This window comes from Apostichopus japonicus, chromosome 20 (genome assembly GCF_037975245.1).
Source record: "Apostichopus japonicus isolate 1M-3 chromosome 20, ASM3797524v1, whole genome shotgun sequence".
NCBI classification, from domain to species: Eukaryota; Metazoa; Echinodermata; class Holothuroidea; order Aspidochirotida; family Stichopodidae; genus Apostichopus; species Apostichopus japonicus.
In genome coordinates this window covers 12759648-12783206 of record NC_092580.1, presented here as the reverse complement: position 1 = coordinate 12783206, position 23559 = coordinate 12759648, and the positions used below count along the sequence as shown (strand labels likewise).

Sequence of the window (23559 nt, the reverse complement as noted above, 5' to 3'; positions counted from 1 at the left end):
TTATGGAGTAGTAAGCTGTATTTCGAGAAATCATGACACAATTAAGGCAGTGGCGGAGCTAGGGGTATTGGTCAGGGGGGTCGAGAATGGTCTATAGGGGCGCTTTCGGACACTATCTAAGCGGAGCGCCACCGCAGGTTGTCGCGGAGCGTACAGAAATATTTTTTTGATACTCCCTAGATCGCCGGAAATGACCCTTTCCGGGCCTTGCTAATTTGTAGATCAACGAAGAATAAATAGGTGTCAGCAAATTACACCATCAAAATGTGACAAATGTCAATAGGTAGATGAGAGCGCAATAAAAAAGTCAATAATCGCGAAAAAGTAAAAAGTGGTAAAAAGCTGAAAAGGGCGCCATCAGTCCATTTGAGTCCGTCAGGGGGGGGGGGAGGCATACGCCCCTGACTGACACAATGCCCTTTTCACAGACACCAACCAACACCACCGGCCGTCTCCTTGTTTATCATAAAAATGGCTCACTTGATATTAAGAGCTCATCAGTGTCACGGTAAAGATCTCACTATATGGTGATTCTACCTGATACATTTCGTTCATATGGTACCGTGATGATACCACAAGTATAGCAATATACATGCGCTTGGGGGAAGGGGTAATTATATAATATTATCAGATATCATAATCATTTTCTGCTTGCATCAACGACAGACGGTGTGAAATAATGAGGAATTTGTAGGTTATTTTTAGCAGTTTAGCAATTCGTTGGATACGGTAGATGTGGCTATTACTTCGAGTGAGCAGTCGGAAGGTTTGGTATGCGCATCATGCTAATTCTTGCTCCTCTTCTAGCTCAAACTCTAAACAATCATAGGGTATGTATATTCGCAGTAGCCACGATGGGCCACGAAGGAGGAGAGAGAGAGGGGTGGAACTGTGACGAATTTAGTGTGTTAGCCAAAGGCATTGCATTGCCAATTTGCAGATAAACGAAAAATATATAGGTATCACCGCCATTTTGTCAGAAAATTACACCAACAAAATGTGACAAATGTCAATAGGTATTTAAGGGCGTAATAAAAAAGTCAATAATAGCGAATAAGTAAAAAGTGGTAAGAAGTTGAAAAGGGCGCCAGCAGTCCATTTGAGTCCGTCGGGGGGGGGGGGGGGGGCACCCGCCTCCTCTGACTGTATGGACGCTCCGCCACTGGCTACGACGTATATAGCCTATATACATCACAAAATCGGTTCTAATATTTTTTCGAGCGCAGGCCTATAATTCTTATGAAGGCATACCACGTTATCGGATTTCGCGAAACCGCGAACTATACGTGATACAAAAGGTTAGGGAAAGGTCAACTTCTCTCTTTTGATACCATAGCTGTTTGTTAATAGGTCCTATGTAAGTTTGTTTTTTCTATCACCTGACCACTGGAGGTTGTTACCTTTTTCCTCCCATCTTTTTCCTTTTATGGTCACATTTAAATAAACGTTACTCTGTCCGACCTTCATATGGCCACTAGACGCATCACTAGTTGAGATGAATGGGAGGATTTAAAGAGAACCGTTCAAAGGGTGTAAGCAGGGTGAAAAGCCCAGTCCTCTATTATGACGTCATTTATCCAGATTACTAACGACTGTAATAAAGGTTTATCGAGATGGCAAGGTATACATGCTTGGCAACTATAGCTTCTGTGCTTCTCTTATTCATGCTAACGGATTTTGAAAGTATTGTTGAAAAGCAGTCCTGTAGGTCCTACCAGGAAGTTTAAAGATAAGAAGATTTCTGAAGGATAAATCCTATAGGCCTAAGTCTCATAATGACCCATAGGCCGTATAAGGTGATGAACTTGACAGGAGACGGCAAAAAGGAAGCAAACACCCTCGGTCTTTAGTAACTAATTATATCAGAGAGAAAATGTTGAATTCGGTTTTATTCTTTTAGCCCTGAAGAACTATAAGATTCTGATTTATTTTTTGAACGTTATTAATGTTTAATAAACTGGTGTTTTTTCCACAAGACCCCCATTTGGATTCCTATATACATTGGATTGGATACCGTATACGAAGCATTGTAAGACTTTTCGTATCAGCTTGTTTGTTATCGGACAAACCGTATATGCACATGTGAGCCATTGGTGAGCTTGAATATTTTGGAGAAATTAAAAAACGTATCCGAGGAAATACCAAAGCAAAGCTGAACTACCGACTCGTCAAAATGAGGATAAACAGTCATTTATCGTGCTTTATGATACTTAGCGTTCTTAATTGCGCTTCCATGGCAGTAGGTAACGTAAAATTATCTTTTCAATTTCTTCCAAGATTAAGTCTAAGATGGCTTCCTTATAGACTGGTTAGCCTATTGATGATTAATGCTTTGTAGCATTGTAAACGTTTTCGCAACTCAGCAAGGCCACACGGGTGACGGGGGGGGGGGGGACCCGTTATGATGACTTCCCCTTTAACCATGTACGACTTATCACAATTTTAACTTTGATGAAAGTCATTGTAAGTACTGCAAAATGCGGAAAGTATAGTTTTCTAAAACGAAGGAAGATGGAAAATTCAGTCCTACCTCACTTCCCTCCCCGCCATGTATTATGTTATTACCCCCCCCCCCCCCACACACACACACACACTCACACACCTCTCTCTCTACCCACCCTGTCTCCCAATCATAACAGTACGTATTATAGAGACGGAATTAGCTTTAAAAAATAGACAACATTCAGCTCTCTCATTTTCAAAGTTTAATTATCATTCTGAATTTGATCGATTAATGTTTGAACTTGATGTCAACTTCAATATATCGTTTAGCATATATATATAGCCATGTTTATATCCTATAAATTGTACATCAATATTAATTTGAGATTGTGAGTTGAGATGGTCAGAGATTGAGGGTTACGTGTATATCTGTAAATAAACCACAGATTCTTTCATCTTAAATCATAATTTTCGATGCAGTTTAAGTTTCGATGCAGTTATCTGAAATTCTGGACTAAATATTACTCTAAAACTCTCATACAACCCTGTTTGTATCTGAAAACATCCTTCAGTACAGTTGACTCTCGGTTATCTATATATATACTTGCTGAACGACATTAAATAACTTTGTGAGCATGTCCAAATAATCAGACAAACAGACTATTTCCTGGGAACGCCGAAAGTTGACTTTATTAAGTTAAATTATCGGCCAGGACAAACTCATTCAATGATAATTGATTGATTCAAGTTTTCATTTTAATTGCTTATTAATAATACCCACGTGATGTACCATAAACTGACAAACAGACATGCAGACAAACTATTTCTTGGAAACGCCAAAAGTTGACAAACGTGGGCTAATTTATCGGCCACGATAAACTCGTTCAATCATGATTGATTGATTAAAGTTTTCATTTTAATTGCTTATGTATAATACCCACGTGATACATTGTAAACTGAAATAAAGGATATTACTTAAATTAATTATTCAGTTATACGGTACCTTGGGGCTTGCTTAATTTCATAGATACAACTATACTATCTACCTATATACATATATTCATAAAAATGTGCTCATTGTCAAAATCATGATTAAAATATGAAAGTGATTCACACAAAACACCAAGAAGAGTAATATAATAATAATTTACATATATCTACTGAGGATCGAGTCGCTCTCGAGAAGAGAATAATTTATTTACGGTTTGTCTTCTAATGTTTCAATTATCCGAAATCTTGGCACATGATTTTGTATTGTATTTTATGGCTAAAAAATGAAAACATATACCGCCTCACTTTTATTTATTTATTTATTTTTTTTTGGGGGGGGGGGTGTATATTAAGGGAGTATTGGCGTACACAGAGCCATATATACAGATATGGCTCTCTCTCTCTCTCTCTCTCTCTCTCTCTATATATATATATATATATGGCTCTCGGTGTATAGGTAGAGTCCCTTTATAGAGATGAACTATATTGGCGTATATAGAGTTCCTTTATATATATAGAGACTCGTATCTCTATAAAGGAACTATATGCGTATATTGATAAGAGCGCCATCCTCATTACGACACGAATATGGCAAGCCATATGGGACAAACACCGCACACTATATATATTATGCGGTGTTTGTCCCACGTGGCTTCCCATACACGACATACGGCTTGTGACCGTCACCCGTCATATCGTCATACCGTCGCGTTCAGCAAACGTGATGAACTGTATATGAACCAGGGTGTTAACTTTCTGCATGTCCTGTGATTTATGACACAATTAATGGTATGGCTCCATCAAAGATATATTTTGATAAGATGACCGTTTTCGCATTCAAGTCACAGCAAGTGGTTGTTGGTAATAATTTTGAAATAAGTTAAAACGACAACAACAACATTACACACACATTTAATTAATTATTATTTTATTAATTTATGAATTAGTTTGTCTATGTATTTATCTATTTACGATAGATCCCACCATCTACAATTGTCCCGATGACATCACTACATTGGCGGAACTGCAGGGACAAACAACAGCTAAGGTAGAATGGACGGAGCCTACAGCAGAGGTCAATTACGGCAACGTAGCCGTTTTAGTTTTCAGAAGCCATTCGCCTGGATTGTTGCCAATCGGAGAATCGTTTGTTACGTATATATTCAGTGACCCTAACGATGACCAATCGACGAGTGCGTGTGAATTCACCGTACAAGTAACACAAGGTATACAACAAATTTAAAGTAAGAAAAGAAAACAATGTTATAACACAAACGATCCTCTTTAATGACTTATTAAAAACTTAACTGATTATCGACGAATTGAAATCGACAAAAAAAGTCAGGCGATTAGAGTTTCAATTTTGTTTCCCCCCTCCTACAGTGGACGATCGATCCCCGGTCGTGACCAGCTGTCCTAACGACATAAAGGCGACGTATCCGTACGGAACGGAGATGGGGACTGCTACATGGGAAGAGCCGACCGCCACCGATGACTCTGGGGTTGCTTTCATCCATAGCAGGACAAACTACCCTGGTGATTCCTTTTATTTGTGGACAGCTCGCCACGAGGTCAAATATACGTTCTCCGATGCAGCTGGCAATCTTGCCTATTGTACTTTTTACGTAACATTTGAAGCAGGTGTGTGTCTTTTAATTAGGTTTAACAACCCATGCTTCACCCCTATTCACACTCCAAACCCCTAGCCCTCCCCCCACCCACTCCCCTACTTCTTCCGGACCTTGTCAACGAACAAAGTGCAGATTCCAAAATAGTAGCACTACCGTATGTCAATAATTATTGTTGCTTTTCATCACATGTTGTTGTTGTTGTGGTCGTCTTTCCTGTTGCAGAAAATGTCTGTCCATACTTTCAGAAAGCATGAAGATTTCATAGCTTCAAGTTATAGTGTATAACGGGGTCTCTCCAATATTATTCAGTCCCCTCCCACTCCCCCTCCCTCCCTCCCTCCCTCCCTCCCTCCCTCCCTCCCTCCCTCCCTCCCTCCCTCCCTCCCTCCCTCCCTCCCTCCCTCCCTCCCTCCCTCCCTCCCTCCCTCCCTCCCTCCCTCCCTCCCTCCCTCCCTCCCTCCCTCCCTCCCTCCCTCCCTCCCTCCCTCCCTCCCTCCCTCCCTCCCTCCCTCCCTCCCTCCCTCCCTCCCTCCCTCCCTCCCTCCCTCCCTCCCTCCCTCCCTCCCTCCCTCCCTCCCTCCCTCCCTCCCTCCCTCCCTCCCTCCCTCCCTCCCTCCCTCCCTCCCTCCCTCCCTCCCTCCCTCCCTCCCTCCCTCCCTCCCTCCCTCCCTCCCTCCCTCCCTCCCTCCCTCCCTCCCTCCCTCCCTCCCTCCCTCCCTCCCTCCCTCCCTCCCTCCCTCCCTCCCTCCCTCCCTCCCTCCCTCCCTCCCTCCCTCCCTCCCTCCCTCCCTCCCTCCCTCCCTCCCTCCCTCCCTCCCTCCCTCCCTCCCTCCCTCCCTCAAAGAACAAAGCCTATATACGCCTACGTATCTGTTCAATGATTTATATAATATTCATGTATCGTTCACTCACTATTTAGTCGACACACAAGCACCAGTGGTACATGACTGCCCTGAGCTGATTCAAGTAGAGGTTGCCCTGAGCCAAAACGGTAGCTTCGTATCTTGGGATGGACCCATCGTTGAAGACGACTCTGGCCGATTCGACGTCAAATCCGAAAGCAAATACGAAAAAGGGAGCTATTTTCCGATCGGTCTTACACACGTCGTCTACTCCTTTACTGATCCGACAGGATTACAATCCGAATGCTCCACGGACGTGGTCGTGACCCAAGGTAAGACCCTCTCTATTCAGGTGCAAGCTTATATATACCCCTCTTTATAGTTCCACTTCCACATGACCCAACATGCCATTTCTATACTCCTTTGTAGTCTACTTAACTAGAGGCGAGAACATAGGGTAGATACAGGGACGAGCCCGCCGCAAACCCCCCCACCCACCTCCCCCTGTTTGTGAAAAACCTCAAAACTTCCTTTTCGTGAAGTAGATTAGAATATTAATTAAAAGTACCGTATACCCTTTCCCAGTTTTTAACCAAAATGTACGCTGTTGTTCATTAAAAAGTAACTTTTGGGGAAATATTCAAGAATAAACGTCAGTAAAAAGTGCGCTGTTGTAAAAAAAAGTAATTATAAAGGATCCTTCTTTTTTTTGTTGAACCTCGGAACATTCAATTATGATGCAATTGTTTCCCCGATAATATAGGGCACCACTTCCACCTCCGGAACACCTCCACACCCCATCCCCGTGCACCCTTTTTTCTCTCTACAAATCACATTCTTTAATTATTGACTGTATCCCTTCCGTTAAGACTGCAACGCCGTGCACACTACTATTTTTACCCCTCTTAATCTCAAACTAGCTTGATTCTTCTACAATACATGTAGAATATATACGTATAGATCGCATACCCTACAAAATGGAAGCTGAATGTCTCAAACACACCTCCGTGTTTGCGCAAGAAAATTTCCGACGTCATTTCACACATTGAAAGAAACTCCATTGAAAATATTTGATGACGTTTGTTGGCGCGTGTTTTGCATTCAAGATTCTTTTCGTTTCTTATGCTATCCTTGTTGTTGTATAATTAGACTTGGTAATATCACTAGGTGATCTTCACCAGAACGATAGTAAAAAAAAAATCAGTCATGTTGTGTTTTGTAAATTCGCTTACTGTTTTTTGTTCTTTTTCTTTTTACAAACAAACATCAAAACCAGAAAACGTTCTGATTATTTTACTGATTCCAACACAAATGAAGGCTAGAAAATGTTACAGTCAGAAGAGCTTCAAACGTCTGGCTATTTAAAACTCACACGCAAATCCTGCCTGTAATTTACCACGGTTATTTTGTTTCAGGGGGTAGGGTAAATAGGGGCAGATTGGCCCAACCCATATGTACTCCACTGATCATGTACACGTTATATTTTTCAGTGCAGCCTCTGTCCGCGTCATTATACATTGATACACATCTCTAATTTAATATACATAAGCAAACAACAAGCAAACTAAACGGCAAATTCATGGGCAGATTGTGATCGATATTTGTTCGACAAAATCATAAGAATGACCAAAGACGCGAACAGACAAAATTACCACTAATGACTCCCTTCGCATTAAAGTTACAGCTTAAATTAAGTCCTAACATTGTAAGTGATGTCATTCATCTATTAGAGCACACACATTTAGTTGTATACTATTGATCGTTAATTCATCTTAATGGCATAAGTGGTGCACTGGCAACTATATATAACTCATGAGATCAATATTTGAGTGAGTCACCAACTGAGATTTTTTTTTTGTCTTTTGAACTGGTCTTTATAATCTCGGAGCTATATATTGGGTGAATGCCACATATATATGTTTATTGCGGCTGTTACACCAAATTTGCACACGGCAATGATAAGAGCACACTGAAGCCATTTATAATTTTCAAGTTATACTTCCCCTTCGTTAGCTATGAGGGAAAAAAAGTCCGACCCAATTAGTTCTTAACTGCTCAACCGGTGATGAATTATTGATTTCAATTCCAGTGGCAGAGATAAGTCCCGGATGTAACTTTAGTTATCGTATTAATTAAGACTTAAATTCCTATAGGCGCATGGCTTGATTTTTCACCTTCAGATTCAGACCCGGGATAATTGTTTTTCTCTCTAGAGCAAGGGCAAACTATTCCACGCACCCAGAGCTAAAAGTAACAGTTTAGGTTCATCTAAAGATATATGTTCTTCTCGTTTCACAAATACCGGTTCACAATTGAAAACAAAATCATTAAGAATCATTTTGACCAAGGCTATATATAAACATTAAGGAATTGCGTATTTTGTTGTTGTTTCAAAACAAAACACAGCCAAAGGTTGTATATAGCTATCAAATAGCAGATTTACCTAAATAGATCGTAAATACAGTATATACTTTGCATTATAGAGTTGGGACGATTAGAACTCGGAATATTTTGTCTTTTTTTAACTGGTAAGAATATTCACTGACCGATTATATAATTAAATGCTAGCAGCTTTCCCAGTCCTTCGTCTTCCTCTTTCTTTTCAAATTTAAGTATACTCTTCCATTTTTATTCCCTTTCTTTTTTTGCTGTCATTTATTTATTAATTTTGTGCTTTAATGATGTTTTGCTTACATAATAAACGCATATGTAAATAAAACTTTCGTAAGCATATTTATGTGATCTCATCCCAGACGACACTTAAATTGTTCATACTCATTATACCGTATCGAATATAATTTTCATCCGATGCGATTTTTGTTATATATCATGATTCTGTATCAAACAAGCGACTTTTGAGCACTGCAGACAGACAGACAGACAGACAGACAGACAATATAGTGTACATTAACGGAATGATTGATAGCATATGAATATATTGCAGGTTGCTCATATATCTTTGACGTGCCGAACGAAGACAACAGGGTATTGTAAAGAAAAAGGTGTCATTTTAGAAAATAAAATAGCAAAATATTAGAACTTTCTTATGAATAAAGTGACAGGGCAGAACCTTTCTGAGCAAACTTTTACAGATAAACTTTTCCTCCATTTTGTTCATCGATTTCAGCTTATTCATATAGGCTATATGAATTTGCCTCTAGATAGCCTTCCCCCATTTAGGATACCATACTCACCAGGTCAGGTTGTAGGCCTATCCACCATGAAACAGGTGTGTGGTTCCTGGTTAGGCAAGGTCCTTTGTGTTAGGCTATATGGATATGTATATACCATTGATGAACCTTTATGCTTAAAAGAGTCATTTTCTCCAGACAAAGAAAAAAATCATAATTGTGGTATACAGAAATACTACCTGTATTGATATAGCAGAGGTTTTTAATTACCAATATTATCTAACAAGCATTGAAAATAGTAAAATTTGGCCAAACTTTCATCCTTTAAATGTGAACTATACAATGTCAAATATTTTGATTACCTTTCCTATACAGCGATGACCTTAACGTTGCGTTACTAGTTGTTTGCTTACTGTAAGTTAATTGTGTTTGTCTGTCTGTCTCTCTAAATCTATGTCGGCATGTCAGTTTCTCTATCTTTTTCTTTGTTATCTTCTATGCCCCCCCCCCCACACACACACACTCTTGTTTTCCTTCCGTTTCAAGTATTTATATACAAAACAGAAGAATGAATAATAAGACCAATATATACAATACTTGAAATCTGAAATACAAAAGAACATTTCAGATTTGCATTATTATCGTATTATTATTGCAATAATTTGCTTTATAAATCATATAGAGCCAATGTTATTCAATAGTTTTCCATTTTTGTAACAAACTTTTACATTTCCCCTCTCTCTCCACCTCTCACAAATTCTCTCATTCTCTCTCTATCTCCTTCATACCACGATAACAGTTGATCTTCTGCCACCCTCCCTACTTAATTGTCCCGAAGATATCACAGTGGGCGTGGCCACTGGTGAGGATAGGACGGCGGTGTACTGGGAGGAGCCTATGGCAGAGGACGACTCGGGTCAGGCGACCCTTCGCCTACGATCACACCAGCCAGGGGATATTTTTAACATTGGCTCCATGGCGAATGTAAGATATACTTTCACGGATTCGTCAGGCAATGACGTCGTTTGTCGTTTCGAAGTGGCAGTAGTAGAAGGTAAGAACACATACTTTCTGTTCACCACAACAAAAATAATAACAACAACATCATCACCAACAACAACAACAACAGGAATTAAATTATGACGAGATCATTACGTGATGTCATAACATAACTGCAAATGGGGTTAGTCCTGCCCTTGATCTGATACCGGTCCGCGTTTCTATACATGCCCATAGATACGGGGGCGGGGTGGGGGGGGGGGGTCTCGACAAATCCGGTGAACTAGTAGGAAAAAAACCTGAAGACTTTCGTGGTCCCAAGTAAACAAGCAAAAACAAATTACACCAAATAATATATTCGGGAGAAGGGGGTGGGGGGCTTCCATTGTTTCCGTACGATGTTTTTTACTGACCGCCCTGCTGACGCCATTGTGTAAGTATATGGGGCGCCATATAAGTCAAATATCGGTGTACTATTTATTGAATTTTGGAACAAAAACAAAAATGAAGATGAAAAAGAAAAAGAAAAAAACATGTACATGTCCTCTCTTTCTTGGTTTCCCTATATACAGACACCGAACGGCCAGATATCATCGGTTGTCCTGGCAACATTGAGCGAACGGTGTCGACCGACGTTAACGGTATTACGATAGAATGGAATGGACCAATGGCGTTGGATAATTCAGATTACGTGGATCTACTTTTTCAGTCACATACCCCTGCAGAGAGTAAATTCTACAAGGGTGAAACGAAAGTGACTTATATTTTCGCAGATTCCGCGGGAAATCAAGATTCTTGTACCTTTATTGTTACAATTAACATAGGTAAGTTGCATTAAACCTATCGAATTCATATATGATTGGTTATATGGGTGCAATCTCTCTCCCCCCCCCCCCCCACCTGCGTGTCATAACTTTACCATTCATACTTTTGGAAATGTCCGGTACCAGTCCCCCCCCCACACACACACACAAAAGTTGTGAGTGTGATTAAAATAATATTTGGTTAATGTTTCACTTTCTACGTTACATACGAAAGCCACTAGTATAACTAATCAATTTCAAATAAAAAGAAAAAAAAACATTGTGGAAAAATTATAATTGGTTTTCTGTATGTCATGAATATAATTGGAAAGAATTATTTGGGTAAAGAAAATTTCCGGATTTGAAAGCAATCATTTCATTCCTTGTTATATTAGTTTTAATTTAGTGACAAATATAGAGGATGTCTTTGTTTGTTCATTTACAATCTTATTAATGGCATGCACATGGTTTAATTCCTCCCACCCCAACTTCCCCCACCCCCCCCCCCCCGCTCGCTCAACTGATTTAAGTAGGGACATAGACCGTTATGGAAGGGTTCCTTGGGTCCGGGTGCTTGTTCTTATTCTTCCTCGACTGACTTTAACCAAAAAATGACCCGACTGAACTAGTATTTTCGAATGAAGATGGGGGTGGGATACCCCTCCCATCATCAAAATGTTGTAGTAATTATTGCATTGTCTGCCCCCTGCCCCCCGCCTCGTACGCCTATTCCCATACCTCCTTAAGTTTTAGATCTCGTGGCTTAGAAATTTAGTTTGGGGAAATGCATGGGCGTCTGCAGAAAAAAAATCCAAGTAGACTTTTGTAACTCATCGGGAAGCGATTAGAGGGATGGGCGTAGGGTTGTGGGGCGCGTTTTCATGCAGATGGGAACAATCTCAAGAAGTGATGGGTGCGTTCTCCCCCCCCCCCCCTCGCCGGCAATGATACGCCTTTGGATCCACTACATGATATTCACAGGGAATGTGCTCAATTCTCAAATCGCATGCGGAATTTATTTTTAGATTCATTGTATGAGTTACGGTACTAGGGGTGGGGTAACAATTAGCATTCAGTTCGCGTTGTATAACATTTTAACTCTGCATGACAGTGTTGCATCGAAAGACATATGTCTAGTGCAGTTCGCATAAAGATCCTGGGCTAATACCGAAGTCATGTTCCCCGACGACTCGGTCGAGTTCAAGACCAGCCACCGTTGGTTTCATGGCACGATTTTTACAATTTTGTTTAATTAACTACAGTCAGCATCCCCCCGCTCCCCAGTATAATTCATTTGCCCTTCCCTTCATTCTATATCATCTTTTTCCATTTCTTTTTATTAAGTTATTATATCTATATGATCATAATCATAAGATCTTCTTTTTTGGGGTACTTTGTACTTTTATTCCAAACACCTCTATATGAGTAAATAAAGACGGGGAATAAAATTCAACCGATATGAATGCACTATATAGTCACATGGTCAAAACATGGTATAAACACATGGTTACAATCTCAATACAAGGAAGCTAGGATTAATAGTTGGATCAAGTTGTTTTCGATTTTTCTGTTTGTGAACAAGTTCTATCTTCAGTGACTTTCCTTAGAAATGATCAGGAAATGGTTCAATACTATATAATTGATATAAGAGCTATATATGGTTTACGTTCTGCATCATGCTAAGTGTATATTAACTAGATAAATAATCCTAGGAATGCTGTACATGGAAGGAAAACGGGAGAAGTTAAAATGGAAGGGGATGAGAACCAGAGAGAAAGGAGGGAGAGGAATGAGAGGGGTGCGAGTAGGAGCTCATATATCAACCAGATAATACGAGATGGGTCCTTTCATTGATAGACTGACTTAAAAAAAATGCTCACCCCTCATTCAGTCATCCCTCATCACACATCCCTCACCCCTCCTAAATAATGTTAATGCAGTAGTTTTGATATTATGTCTGGCATATTTGGTGGCTACACTGATGACCACCCCAAAGAACTGATATAACACAGTAGTTTTGATATTATGGAGTGTTAGCTCAGTGGTTAACACCGGTGCCTTTCAATCATAAGGTCCCCGGTTCGAGTCACTCCCAGATTAATGTATGTCGTCCAGTTACAGAGTTGTTGACAATTAACAATTCATAATCATGGACGTTAAATATGGATGTGAGAGACTGACTTCGGTCAGCTTGCGGCTTTGATAAGCCAATTAGGCTTCTTCGCGAGTTCCTGCTTGCAGGAGGATCTAATATACATACATATACATACATACATATTATGTCTGGCATATTCGGTGGCTACACTGATGACCACCCCAAAGAACTGTTATATACACATCTTGATATCCTTCCACCAACAGATGCTTCGTTACCAACAACCACCGATGAAACAACGGGCGCCGGTCAAACCGGAAGTAATGACGTCATACTGATACTGACACTCGTCGTCACCTGCCTCTCGGTGGTTATCATCCTCATCAGTGTCCTCGTTCTCATCTTCGTTTGTAAGATAAAGACACCGACGGAGGATTTGAACTCTCTCGAAAAGAAACTAGCTGAAACGCATCATTACCATATTGATACTAGTGACGAGAGATCTGCAAATCGCAAGAAACTGGATCCGAGTCAAGGACTTCCACCTGTACCGGAAGATACATCGTACATGGAACTCAATGTCAAGACAAGACAAGACGAAGGACCTTACTATTTGGCGCCAACATAGCAACACTTTTACCAAACAAACATTTTGGGGAGGATGTATAGGGAGGTTTTTGTTTTGTTTTGTTTTTAGAAAGAAACAACGGGAATTCTTCATAATTACTCTCAAAACAAGTTAACAATCTCAAATTGAACAATGTAACAATCGCAAATCCAAGTCAATGAACAACCGAAAACTGACTATAGGAATACTATAAACACACTTGAAAGAACGAGATTCGATTCAGTGACATCAGCAAAACACGAAAGAATTTTCAATATAGGAGTAAATAAATAGCGAATTTTTGGATTGATAAGAGAAGACATGGCTACCGTATATTACAAACGAGTAGAATATTAGTTAAGTTGTATAAAGATCTCGTACATATTGCTTGTTTCAAAATGAAGAATATCGCAGGTTACCCGTGTTGAATGAAAAACAAAGAAGCTATTGTTATACACTTTCTTTTTTCTACCTTTTATTTCTATACTACTCTCTCCACCTCGCAGACTCTCTCGCTTTCTTGATGGTTTTCTTTGCAATATACTCGTATATATGAAATAAAATGTCATCGCAGAAATCCTTCAAAAATTGTCTCTTTCTTCTACGAATATTTCGGACGAAAAAAACGATAGCGACCCAAAAATTGATTAAGATAAATCGGTATCATTTGGGCTTCTCTCTTTGTATTGTTTTGTTTTAATTCATCAATACTCGATATACATGCTAACAATATGCTTCATATAAATTAATCACTCTTTGTTTATATAACCCGACGATCGGAGAATAATAATTTCCATGATTGCAAAGAAACATAAAACTATTGTTTGAATAAAATTAAATGAAATGTCTCGAATGGATCACTTTCCAATTATTTAAAATGCTTCATAAAATATCGTTGAAGAGGACCGTTAAAATACACCATATTCCATGGCTATCATGCATAGTTTTCATATGCGTATAATATTGTCAAAAGATTCAGATAAAATCCTTTTGTCTTTTTTTGTTGTTGTTTTCTATATTTCTTTGTTTTAATATTTCTTTCTTGTATGCTTTGCATCCATCTTTTTATCTTTCGATCGGCACTTACAATTTCACAATCAACAACAATTGTAACAAACTATGTACAGTTACCAATAAAACTCAAGATTAATCATACCGCGATGTGTTGAAATTGTTATCTCTACTGTGTAGATTCATCGTACTTACGCCCCCACCCACCCACCCCACTCCCTTCTACACAATTACCAATTACAGGTACAACTATGAAGTCTTCATTTTTCCATATCATGACACTGAGAATACCTTTAACCAAATTACCAAGTGCTCCCCAATTGACCCATGCAAGGCCACCCTCTAAAAAATAAACGGGTAGTTCTACACTGTTTTCAGGTATTTGAACACATGGATTGTTATTAAACACTGGAAAAGTGTATAATAAACATCCACAATGTAGTTATACCATCATAAAGTGTAAATATAACCATTGCCTTGGCCATTACCCGATAAACGTGTACATATACCCCAAGGTAAAGCCGGTTTTTGTATTTCTGATCTTTGTGGGTAAATTTACATACTCTGCGTGTAATAAGACACAATAATAATTTATGTACATTTACACATTTACAGTGCTTAATTTACACTTACTTTTCAAAAAAAGTACCCTCTTTAACCAAAAGGGTAATTTTACCGACATAACATGTACTTTGCACGAATTATGTATATCTTAGTAGCAAGGTGTAAAATAACCCTTCTTAGTATGTTTATTTTACAATAAAAAATGGTATAACACCAACAACACTTATTTTGAAGTATCATTAGAGGGTAGAATCACACAAGATAAGATCTATTTATATACTTCATGGGGTTGTATTTGTTCTACACTTGTAATTAGTTTAAAATTCCACCCTGGGGGAATAATCACCCAGTATATGTAACTATAGTATACATTTACTCGGTCATGGGTTAATATATAGCTCTACCAGAAATTATTCTGTATTTTCGGTCTATAAGCCCGTCATTATTTGTATGCACCCTATAGTACATACATTTTGGAACACAGAGCTGCCCCGTCGACTATAGGCCCAATTTCTAAGGTTGTAGCTAGCCTCCTTTGACCCCCTACCCTCCTCTCTCCTGTCAGGCCTGACTCTACTTTCACCCCACCTACAATGTGTATGATAATCTTGTAAAAATGTTGAGAATAACTCTCAAACGAAATATATATATATATTATAAAATTACAAAACCATATTCAAACAGGTAAATTTAAATCCTTGTTTTATCATGTCGTAACTCAGCGTTATATTACACTGTCTTGTCCAATTCACCACAGATATGACTATCGTCTGCTAGATAAGTGCTGTACCAATCAGTATAATTGCTGTAAATTTCTGCATAGGTTAATCAATGCAAAACTAGTCATGCAGTTCTCGCCTCCAATAGGACTACAATAATACATGACAGTTGAGCATTAATGTTGTCATATCTAGCTTGTGCGGTATCTGTTTCAGTTACAATTTATGCTCCTTTCATATCCCCCATATTATAGAAGTGTTTGAAAATATTAACATAACTTTACAAAATAAACAAAACAACAGAAGATGGCATTGTTATTATTGGGTAAGAAGAAAATATAGATATATAGGAGAAAAGGAAGAAAATAAATAAGTAAATTTAACAAGAAATATCACTTAGTATATCGGACTGCAGACGATAATTAGACCAAAGATATGCCTCTTCCGCAAATACCGAAAGAGGCCCTGATTACAACCGTTTCGTAAGATTCGAACCGATGATAAAATCCGAGACGAAACGAACGTTCTAAACTCTTCGGGTGGTGGATTGAGAAGGGGGTCATTGACTGGAGTGGTTCGGTGACAGAGGGTCACATGCAGTGTTAAAAGGTTACCAGTTCACTCTAGACACGGTAGAATGAGAGTGCTGAGGTTGGTAGGAGACAGGTAAGCGAGGGAGCGAAGTAAATATGGAGAAGCGAAAGCAACATTTTCAGATATTATTCATTATTTATAACAGTAAATCTATATTTCCTGACACGTTATATTCCACAATTAATTACCATTAAAATCCCCAAAATAGGCTTACGCGTGTAATCCATTTGGTGAGTTGAAATACGTCTTAAGCGAACTGATCGATAACTTTAACATCTGTTCTTGGTTATAAGGGTGCTGTTATTCATCACTGTGCTCTTCATCATTGCTGGGTTGACTTTCAGTGCTAACATACACATTAGAAAGCTCATTGTTGGAATAAGCATCATTTTCATTGTTGTGTTGTCCGCTTTCCTGATCGGTAACTGAGACATCATGCGTTAGCTCGGTGCTTCCTTCAACCACGTTAGACACGTGATATTGTGCGTCCATGTTTTGCATAAATATAGAGGAAAGTGCTAATGCACAGTTATTTGTAGTATAAGATGGTTTGATTTCACTTGGAAACGAGGCCGGAGACTTCATTGATTTACTGATGTATAATTCACGTTGTCGCCTTTGAAGCCAACTCCGACGTAAATAAAAAATATTGTTATCTACGAAAAACAAGATAAGAAAATATCTACTTCAGTAAATAGCATGGAATCCATCAATTTCACTAAAGAAATCGGCTGAGATGTTCTTCGATATTGAAATTATGAATTTAAATAGTTTCGCAATAATCTTCCATACAGTATATGCCTATTTATACGTGCCAGTTCCGATATGACGTCATGCTTAATGTCGATTCAAGATTAACACTATTGCCGGCATATTTTAACCTATTAAAACTGTGTAACATTTCATGTGTATATATGTCTTATATGGTAAGTTTAACATGTGTATATATACCGTGTATATATATATATATATATAGGAATAACGGAGAAACTGTTAAACAACTATGCTGCATTTAGAGAAAGGCTGGATCTCGAGTGAGATACAATAATTGAATTAGGTAAGTGATTGGAAGTAAAACAGCCAATGTTTGGTTTTTGCAGAGCTTTCGAGCAAAACTAGCTCTTCTTCAGTGCATGATCACCGAAAGTGACAAGGAGTAGCAGGAATTGAAACTATTTTATATAGAAGATGTCGGCATGGTTGTAAAGGCAAAGCGATATACAGATTTCTGCTGAATTGAGCAGAAGTTTTAGAAATTCGGATTATTGTATCCGCGTCGGATTATTTTAATCCGATTCCGTCGTAATTGTAAAGGAATTGTTTTGGTTTATCTGGGACGGCAAATCGTTTCTGATGTTTAAACCGAATGGTGCCGTGGTCTTTAGGTTGAGAGTGTTTTTTGACTCTCCAATGTATTGTAAGCTACAAATATTGCAGTAGATGAGGTAAATGACATTTTTTGACGAATTTGGAACGTGCGTTTGGTTTGACACAACATAGATCGGCGATCAAAACAAAAATGATCTACCAACCTGTTGCAAATCACTTCAATCTCCAAAATCATTCAATTGAGAATTTGCGTGTTATTGCCATTGACCAGAACGATTCTTGGACAGATAAATCTAGGAAAGCGAAAGAAAATTTCTGGGAACTAAACCGGATTAAAATAATCCGACGCGGATACAAATAATCCGAATTTCTAAAACTTCGGCTCAATTCAGCAGAAATCTGTATGTCGCTTTGCCTTTACAACCATGCCGACATCTTCTATAAAATAGTTTCAATTCCTGCTACTCCTTGTCACTTTCGGTGATCATGCACTGAAGAAGAGCTAGTTTTGCTCGAAAGCTCTGCAAAAACCAAACATTGGCTGTTTTACTTCCAATCACTTACCTATATATATATATATATATATATATATATATATATATATATATATATATATATATATATATATATGTATATATATATATATATATATGTGTGTGTGTGTGTGTGTGTCAGTGTGTGTGTTGCATGCAATACCGTTGGTTCCTTCTGGCATGTTTTCAATTACTTTTTAACTAAACATTAAGCAATCCTATTTCTAATAATGGATACTTAACAATCAAGATAGGATATCAATATAACTACTGTGACACCATATGAATCTGGTGACAGTTTACTCTTCTGACAGCCCCTTCCACCCCTCCCTAACCCGCCCCCCTCCCCCCATCCGCCCTCATCGTGGACAATTATTGAATATGCATACATTGTGAGCTACGGAGAGCCAAACGTTCAAGAAATGACATATTATATTTTGAGTCGAAATGTTCATGTGGAATTGTAACATGTTGAAATCGAATTGAACATATATATAAAAATGTTGACACTTCACTTTCTTTTTCGACATTTATGGAACGTTTGGCTCTCCGGAGTGAGCTACAAATCTAAATGGCTGTATAACTGTCTGCTCAAACAGTGTAACCATGCTACAATACTAGTATACTGTAAACTACCCACCTTCAGGTTTGGAAACAGTTCGGCAAGACAGGTAATGGATGGCTACACGTAAAAAATAACAGTACCCTCGGCGGTAGGTCTTACTTAGGAGGCCATATAGAAGCGGATTGAGGGCGGTGTTGGCAAAGACGATTCGAATAGCCCATGTTTCTGCCGTTTGGCTATAGTATACATTAGTTTGTTTCAAGACGATTGAAGCCTTGAAAGGTAAAGAATAAGAGAGAGGGAGAGACAGAGAGGAAATGAAAACTTTGAAAATAATTCCTTCAAAGGGTTAAATTATTATTGTTTTATTTTTTTGAAGGGGTGGTCGATAGGGGCATTTCTTTGTCGTTGAATTGTACTCTATGTAACACAATGTTCTCACTTCCACTTCCACTATACGTTAGTCTATATGGTGAGTATAATCCTTCGGTCGCAAGAATATACAAATGACCTTTCATGATTTGTGACTCAACTTTCCAAAAACCTTATTTTATTTATTTTGGGGGCTATTTTTGTATATTCATTCGTATGACGTCATACATCCGGGTCAGACCATGAGCAGCAATATGCGTCAAGTACCAAAATAACCTTTTGCTTTTCATGGATAAACATGTTATTGGACAGGCAGTATAATAACAAGTGGAATGGGTTATTACTTAGTACATGCACTAACAATGATTTCTTCCGATTTCCTCATGCCATTCTTTCTACACACACCGTGATGACTACGCATTTCTTCCGGTACAGGATTCTGACTAAATACTTTAAGGATTCTTCCTAATAATGGGCCCCTGCATACAATCCAGATACCGGATAACAATATAGAACTGCATGTGTGACCATATATGGACCTGGCGATAATATGATCTTCTGAAAGGGGTAGGAGTTGGCTAGGATGTCATCTTCGAATTAATTACTATCACAGGTCTTAGCATTAAACGACTCAGTGAATTTCAATTCTAATCCGCAAAAAACTGTCACTGGATAGGATTGAAAGCAAATAACTGTACTATACGGTACCCATGCATATAGTGGTGTACGATGGATGGTTTGGCTGTGGAAATATTTTTTTACCTTTGACCATACATTGAGCCGAAAGTTTGTATACATTTATGAGTTCTAATGAATCAGTAATGAATCAGTAATACAACGATATAAAGAATCATGTGTCCTTAATATAACCGTCCCCTCACCTATATACTTAAGGACAAGAAATAAAACATATAGTTTAGTATAAAAACGTTTGTTTATAGTAGTTCAATTTAGGTGACATCTGTTGGGAGTAAGTGTTTGACTTGAAACATGTTTGCTTCATTTTGATAACATATTTGATAAAGCATGTATATCATCACGAAGGTTTCATTTCGTTAATGAAACGTCAATAATGCATCTGGCAACAATGGAGTGAGTGACATCATCATGAAAATTTAGCAGAAAATGCGTAGGAGTGAGTTCAGTGATGGGGACGTGTTTATGATTGTTAGGGTACGTGCAAGGGGGGGGGGTCCTGCACGGTGGATCCAGGGGTTTCAGATGTTTCTTATTTTCGTGATATTCAATCACAAAAAGACATGTAAGAAAGAGAAACTGTTGTGGAATGAATCTCCTTCTTATCCTCTTTTTTAAAAATTTATTTATTTATTTATTATTATTATTTTTTTATATTATTATTATCATTATTATTTCTCATATACATATAGACAAATACATTATTTAACTTAAATTATATAACACGCTTTTTCAACCTTGCTTTTGCAAATAATTCGGGGGCGTGGTAAAGTGTAATGATTGCCCCTTACTCACATCCCCGATCCCTATATCCCTGTACAAAGAATATATACTTTACCAGGTATGGAGACCAAGATATCACAAAGATAACAGCCATTATCAGGACCACATAAGCGATTCGGCATTCCTTCGCGACCCTAGGATCCAAGTTAGCCTTTCCCGGCGGCCCTTCGTGTTTATGAATTCTCTTTTCTTTAAGTTTTGATTTATTCGAAGCTAAGACCATATGAATTGCGCTGGTTTTCTTTCTTCTCTTCGTTAATTTAATCAATTCCCAAGCGATCCGAATCGAGCAAAAATTAAAAAACAACAAACTCAAAAGGTAGGAGACTCCGTAAAATAATAAAATGGCGTCGTCGTAAGGATCTTGCGAGGTCCAAGAGTCTAGACAAACGAACCAGCCCTGTAAAGGGAATATTCCATCCCACTGCAAGATTGGAGTTAACAGGGTTCCCCCGAAACTGAATACTAAACAAGCTAATACACATACTGTAATTTTCGTCTGCCCCCATTCTGTCCTGTAGTAGATCGGCTTCACGAGTGCTACGTATCGATCCAATGTCATCAATATTAAAATAAAAAATGACATTTTAAGGCAAGACCAAGCGAAATAATACTGCAGGGTACACGTGACTCTTGACCCTATCCATCTGTTATTCAACGTAGACACAAGCGACAACGAATGCGTAGATACAACACAGAGAAGATCTGTGACAGTTAAATAAACGATCAATAAATCCGCAGTTTTTCTACGATTTGAAATGATTTTTAAGGCAACTAAAAGTGATAACACATTTCCCAATCCACCAGCGGTGAACAGGAATGCATAGTAAAGAATTGATCCAATGTACTCCCTCCTGGTCAGTGTCATATCAAAGGGGTTTACAGTAGTGTTTGGTTGCAATGAACCGTCAAAAGTGGAAACGGTTGTTTCATATGATATTGCTGACATTTTTTGGGGGATCGCGTAATCCGATTCAAGTAATTATCCACACACACACACATGCAGAGCAACAAAAAAAAACGGTTTTATCCGTCCAATCGAACAAGAAAGTCATTTATCAATCACGGTCACAAAAAATTATAAATGGTCGTAAATAAACACCATCTTGAATGTTACCATGATGAGCCATGAGTCTTTCCGACATTATACAACATGCGGTCAACAATGAGCCTATCCCATCGGTTTGAAGTTTCCCCAAGAATTTTCCTCGTGCCTTTTGAAGAACGAAACCTGTTGTCAATAATTCCAACTTAACCGTCTGAAACAAACTTCGGTGCGGATGCGAAAGTAGCTCAATATTGTAGATGTGTATAATGAACAGTACGGTCTGAGCGCAACAGAACCGAAGCTCACCAGACAACAGAAAAAAACAAAACGAACCTTAATGTTCTCGTATATCACAATTGGTTATGTACACATATACACATTGTCACCTGCAGCACATGGTTTGTTTGTAAGGTATATAAGTGTCAGACAAGTACATCGTTTGATCCTGAAGTACGTATACAGATGTATAAAGAGTACAATACCACCGGTGCAAAGAAAGATTTCTGGTATTCTATACTGTGCTATTCAGTAATATCGATTTAGTGACGCAAGGTTGAACTATCTCGATGACCAATCAAGAGGTTCACATTTATCGTCCGGAAATAGGTTCAAATAGGCCTATATATCCTACTGCACAATATATCATTGTTCTCACAGGGTGTATAAACACCTCGATTAATTCCTGTTTTACGCGGAATTCAACTACAGGTTTTATCTGGTCTATAAGAATCACGGAAGCAATTTAAATGATGAATTTAGGTGGTAATAGGAAATTAGGAATCTAACGAAACATTTAGGTATCACTTCCATTTTACATAGCTTCCACACACTTATACTTACCCGCGTACGGTAAAATCTATTCCATTTGGCAAGGAAACTCGTGATACCCAGCTCATTTGATGTTACACCGTCATGATCACACGATTACAGTCCCAGTTATAAGGGGAATGTTGTTAAGAGTGGGTCAAGATGTCTGTTCTTGCGCAACAACATCAATAACAAGATAAGCAATTAAAAATGTGGATTCAGTCGTTTTATTCGATTTTGCTTGAAGCGCATCGGGAGAATGTCCAGATGACGTAATTAACAGCTTTTAGGTGAAATACAATACCCTCCATTGCAGGGAAACATTAATGACAGTAATGTACACACACATTTTGCTATCCGTTTCAATTGAGTTTAGATGCAATTGTCCACGTGGAGTCAGTTTTTATTCAGTTGCTTAAAGTTCCTGCATGAATGCAGTGAAATTCCAGATAATATGATAAGTATATATATATAAGGCAATGGGGATTCATAAAAATGTAGCGAACGGAACATGATTTAAATCAGAAATCTTACTATGCACGACACTTGGTATTTAACATGCATACACACACATATATACGTATACATCGCATTCAGATATCGTAAGCGTATATTGGATCGAAGACATTTAATTCTTGATATTTTGATATAACCATATAGATAAAGTTTCATTTTTAGCTTATTTTCAACAGACTGCATATATCAATGCATGAATGATATGAGAAAAACAATGGGCGTGGGAAGATATCAAACAGTACGGTCATGGTGGGGTAGGCCGGAAAACGGTGGTTCCGGATTTGTCACTGTAGACAGGCCCGTAGCCAAGAGGGGGGGGGGGGAGGGGGAAACAGCCCCCTTGAGCATATTTTTTTTTATGATATCGCTAGTAATTTTAAAATAAAAAAAGCTTAGATGCAACTTACAAGGCCTGGGAAGTGCAATTTCTAGCGATCTGGGAGGCATTTTCGGACAAAATTTTCTTGTACGCTTCGCGCCAA

General features: G+C 38.5%; 2 protein-coding genes across 2 annotated transcripts; one reads left to right on the top strand and one right to left on the bottom strand.

The window, feature by feature from the left end:
- The first annotated feature begins 1671 nt into the window (after positions 1–1671).
- Positions 1672–14695, top strand: LOC139961673 (hyalin-like). The gene is made up of 7 exons (XM_071961062.1): positions 1672–2243; positions 4410–4658; positions 4816–5073; positions 5983–6237; positions 9836–10090; positions 10608–10859; positions 13200–14695. Exons 1-7 carry the CDS (start codon positions 2174–2176, stop codon positions 13559–13561), a joined length of 1701 nt encoding a protein of 566 aa, XP_071817163.1. The 5' UTR covers positions 1672–2173; the 3' UTR covers positions 13562–14695.
- LOC139961674 (galanin receptor 2a-like) lies at positions 14325–22424 on the bottom strand. The gene is made up of 3 exons (XM_071961063.1): positions 20762–22424; positions 18931–19129; positions 14325–17084 (listed from the first exon to the last, which is right to left on the bottom strand). The coding sequence occupies exons 1-3, from the start codon at positions 21653–21655 to the stop codon at positions 16729–16731; spliced, it is 1449 nt and encodes a 482-aa protein (XP_071817164.1). The 5' UTR covers positions 21656–22424; the 3' UTR covers positions 14325–16728.
- Between the last annotated feature and the right edge of the window lie 1135 nt (positions 22425–23559).

What these genes read in the sequence shown, in the direction of transcription:
- LOC139961673 (XM_071961062.1), top strand. Translation starts at nt 2,174, where the DNA reads ATGAGGATAAACAGTCATTTATCGTGCTTTATGATACTTAGCGTTCTT. An exon ending in CACCGTACAAGTAACACAAG is followed by an intron (nt 4,659 to 4,815) that starts GTATACAACAAA and finishes CCCCTCCTACAG; the next exon opens with TGGACGATCGATCCCCGGTC. An exon ending in GGACGTGGTCGTGACCCAAG is followed by an intron (nt 6,238 to 9,835) that starts GTAAGACCCTCT and finishes CCACGATAACAG; the next exon opens with TTGATCTTCTGCCACCCTCC.
- LOC139961674 (XM_071961063.1), bottom strand. Translation starts at nt 21,655, where the DNA reads ATGTCAGCAATATCATATGAAACAACCGTTTCCACTTTTGACGGTTCA. An exon ending in TATCTTGGTCTCCATACCTG is followed by an intron (nt 19,130 to 20,761) that starts GTAAAGTATATA and finishes TTACCTTTCAAG; the next exon opens with GCTTCAATCGTCTTGAAACA. An exon ending in AACTGTTTCCAAACCTGAAG is followed by an intron (nt 17,085 to 18,930) that starts GTGGGTAGTTTA and finishes TGTTTTTCGTAG; the next exon opens with ATAACAATATTTTTTATTTA.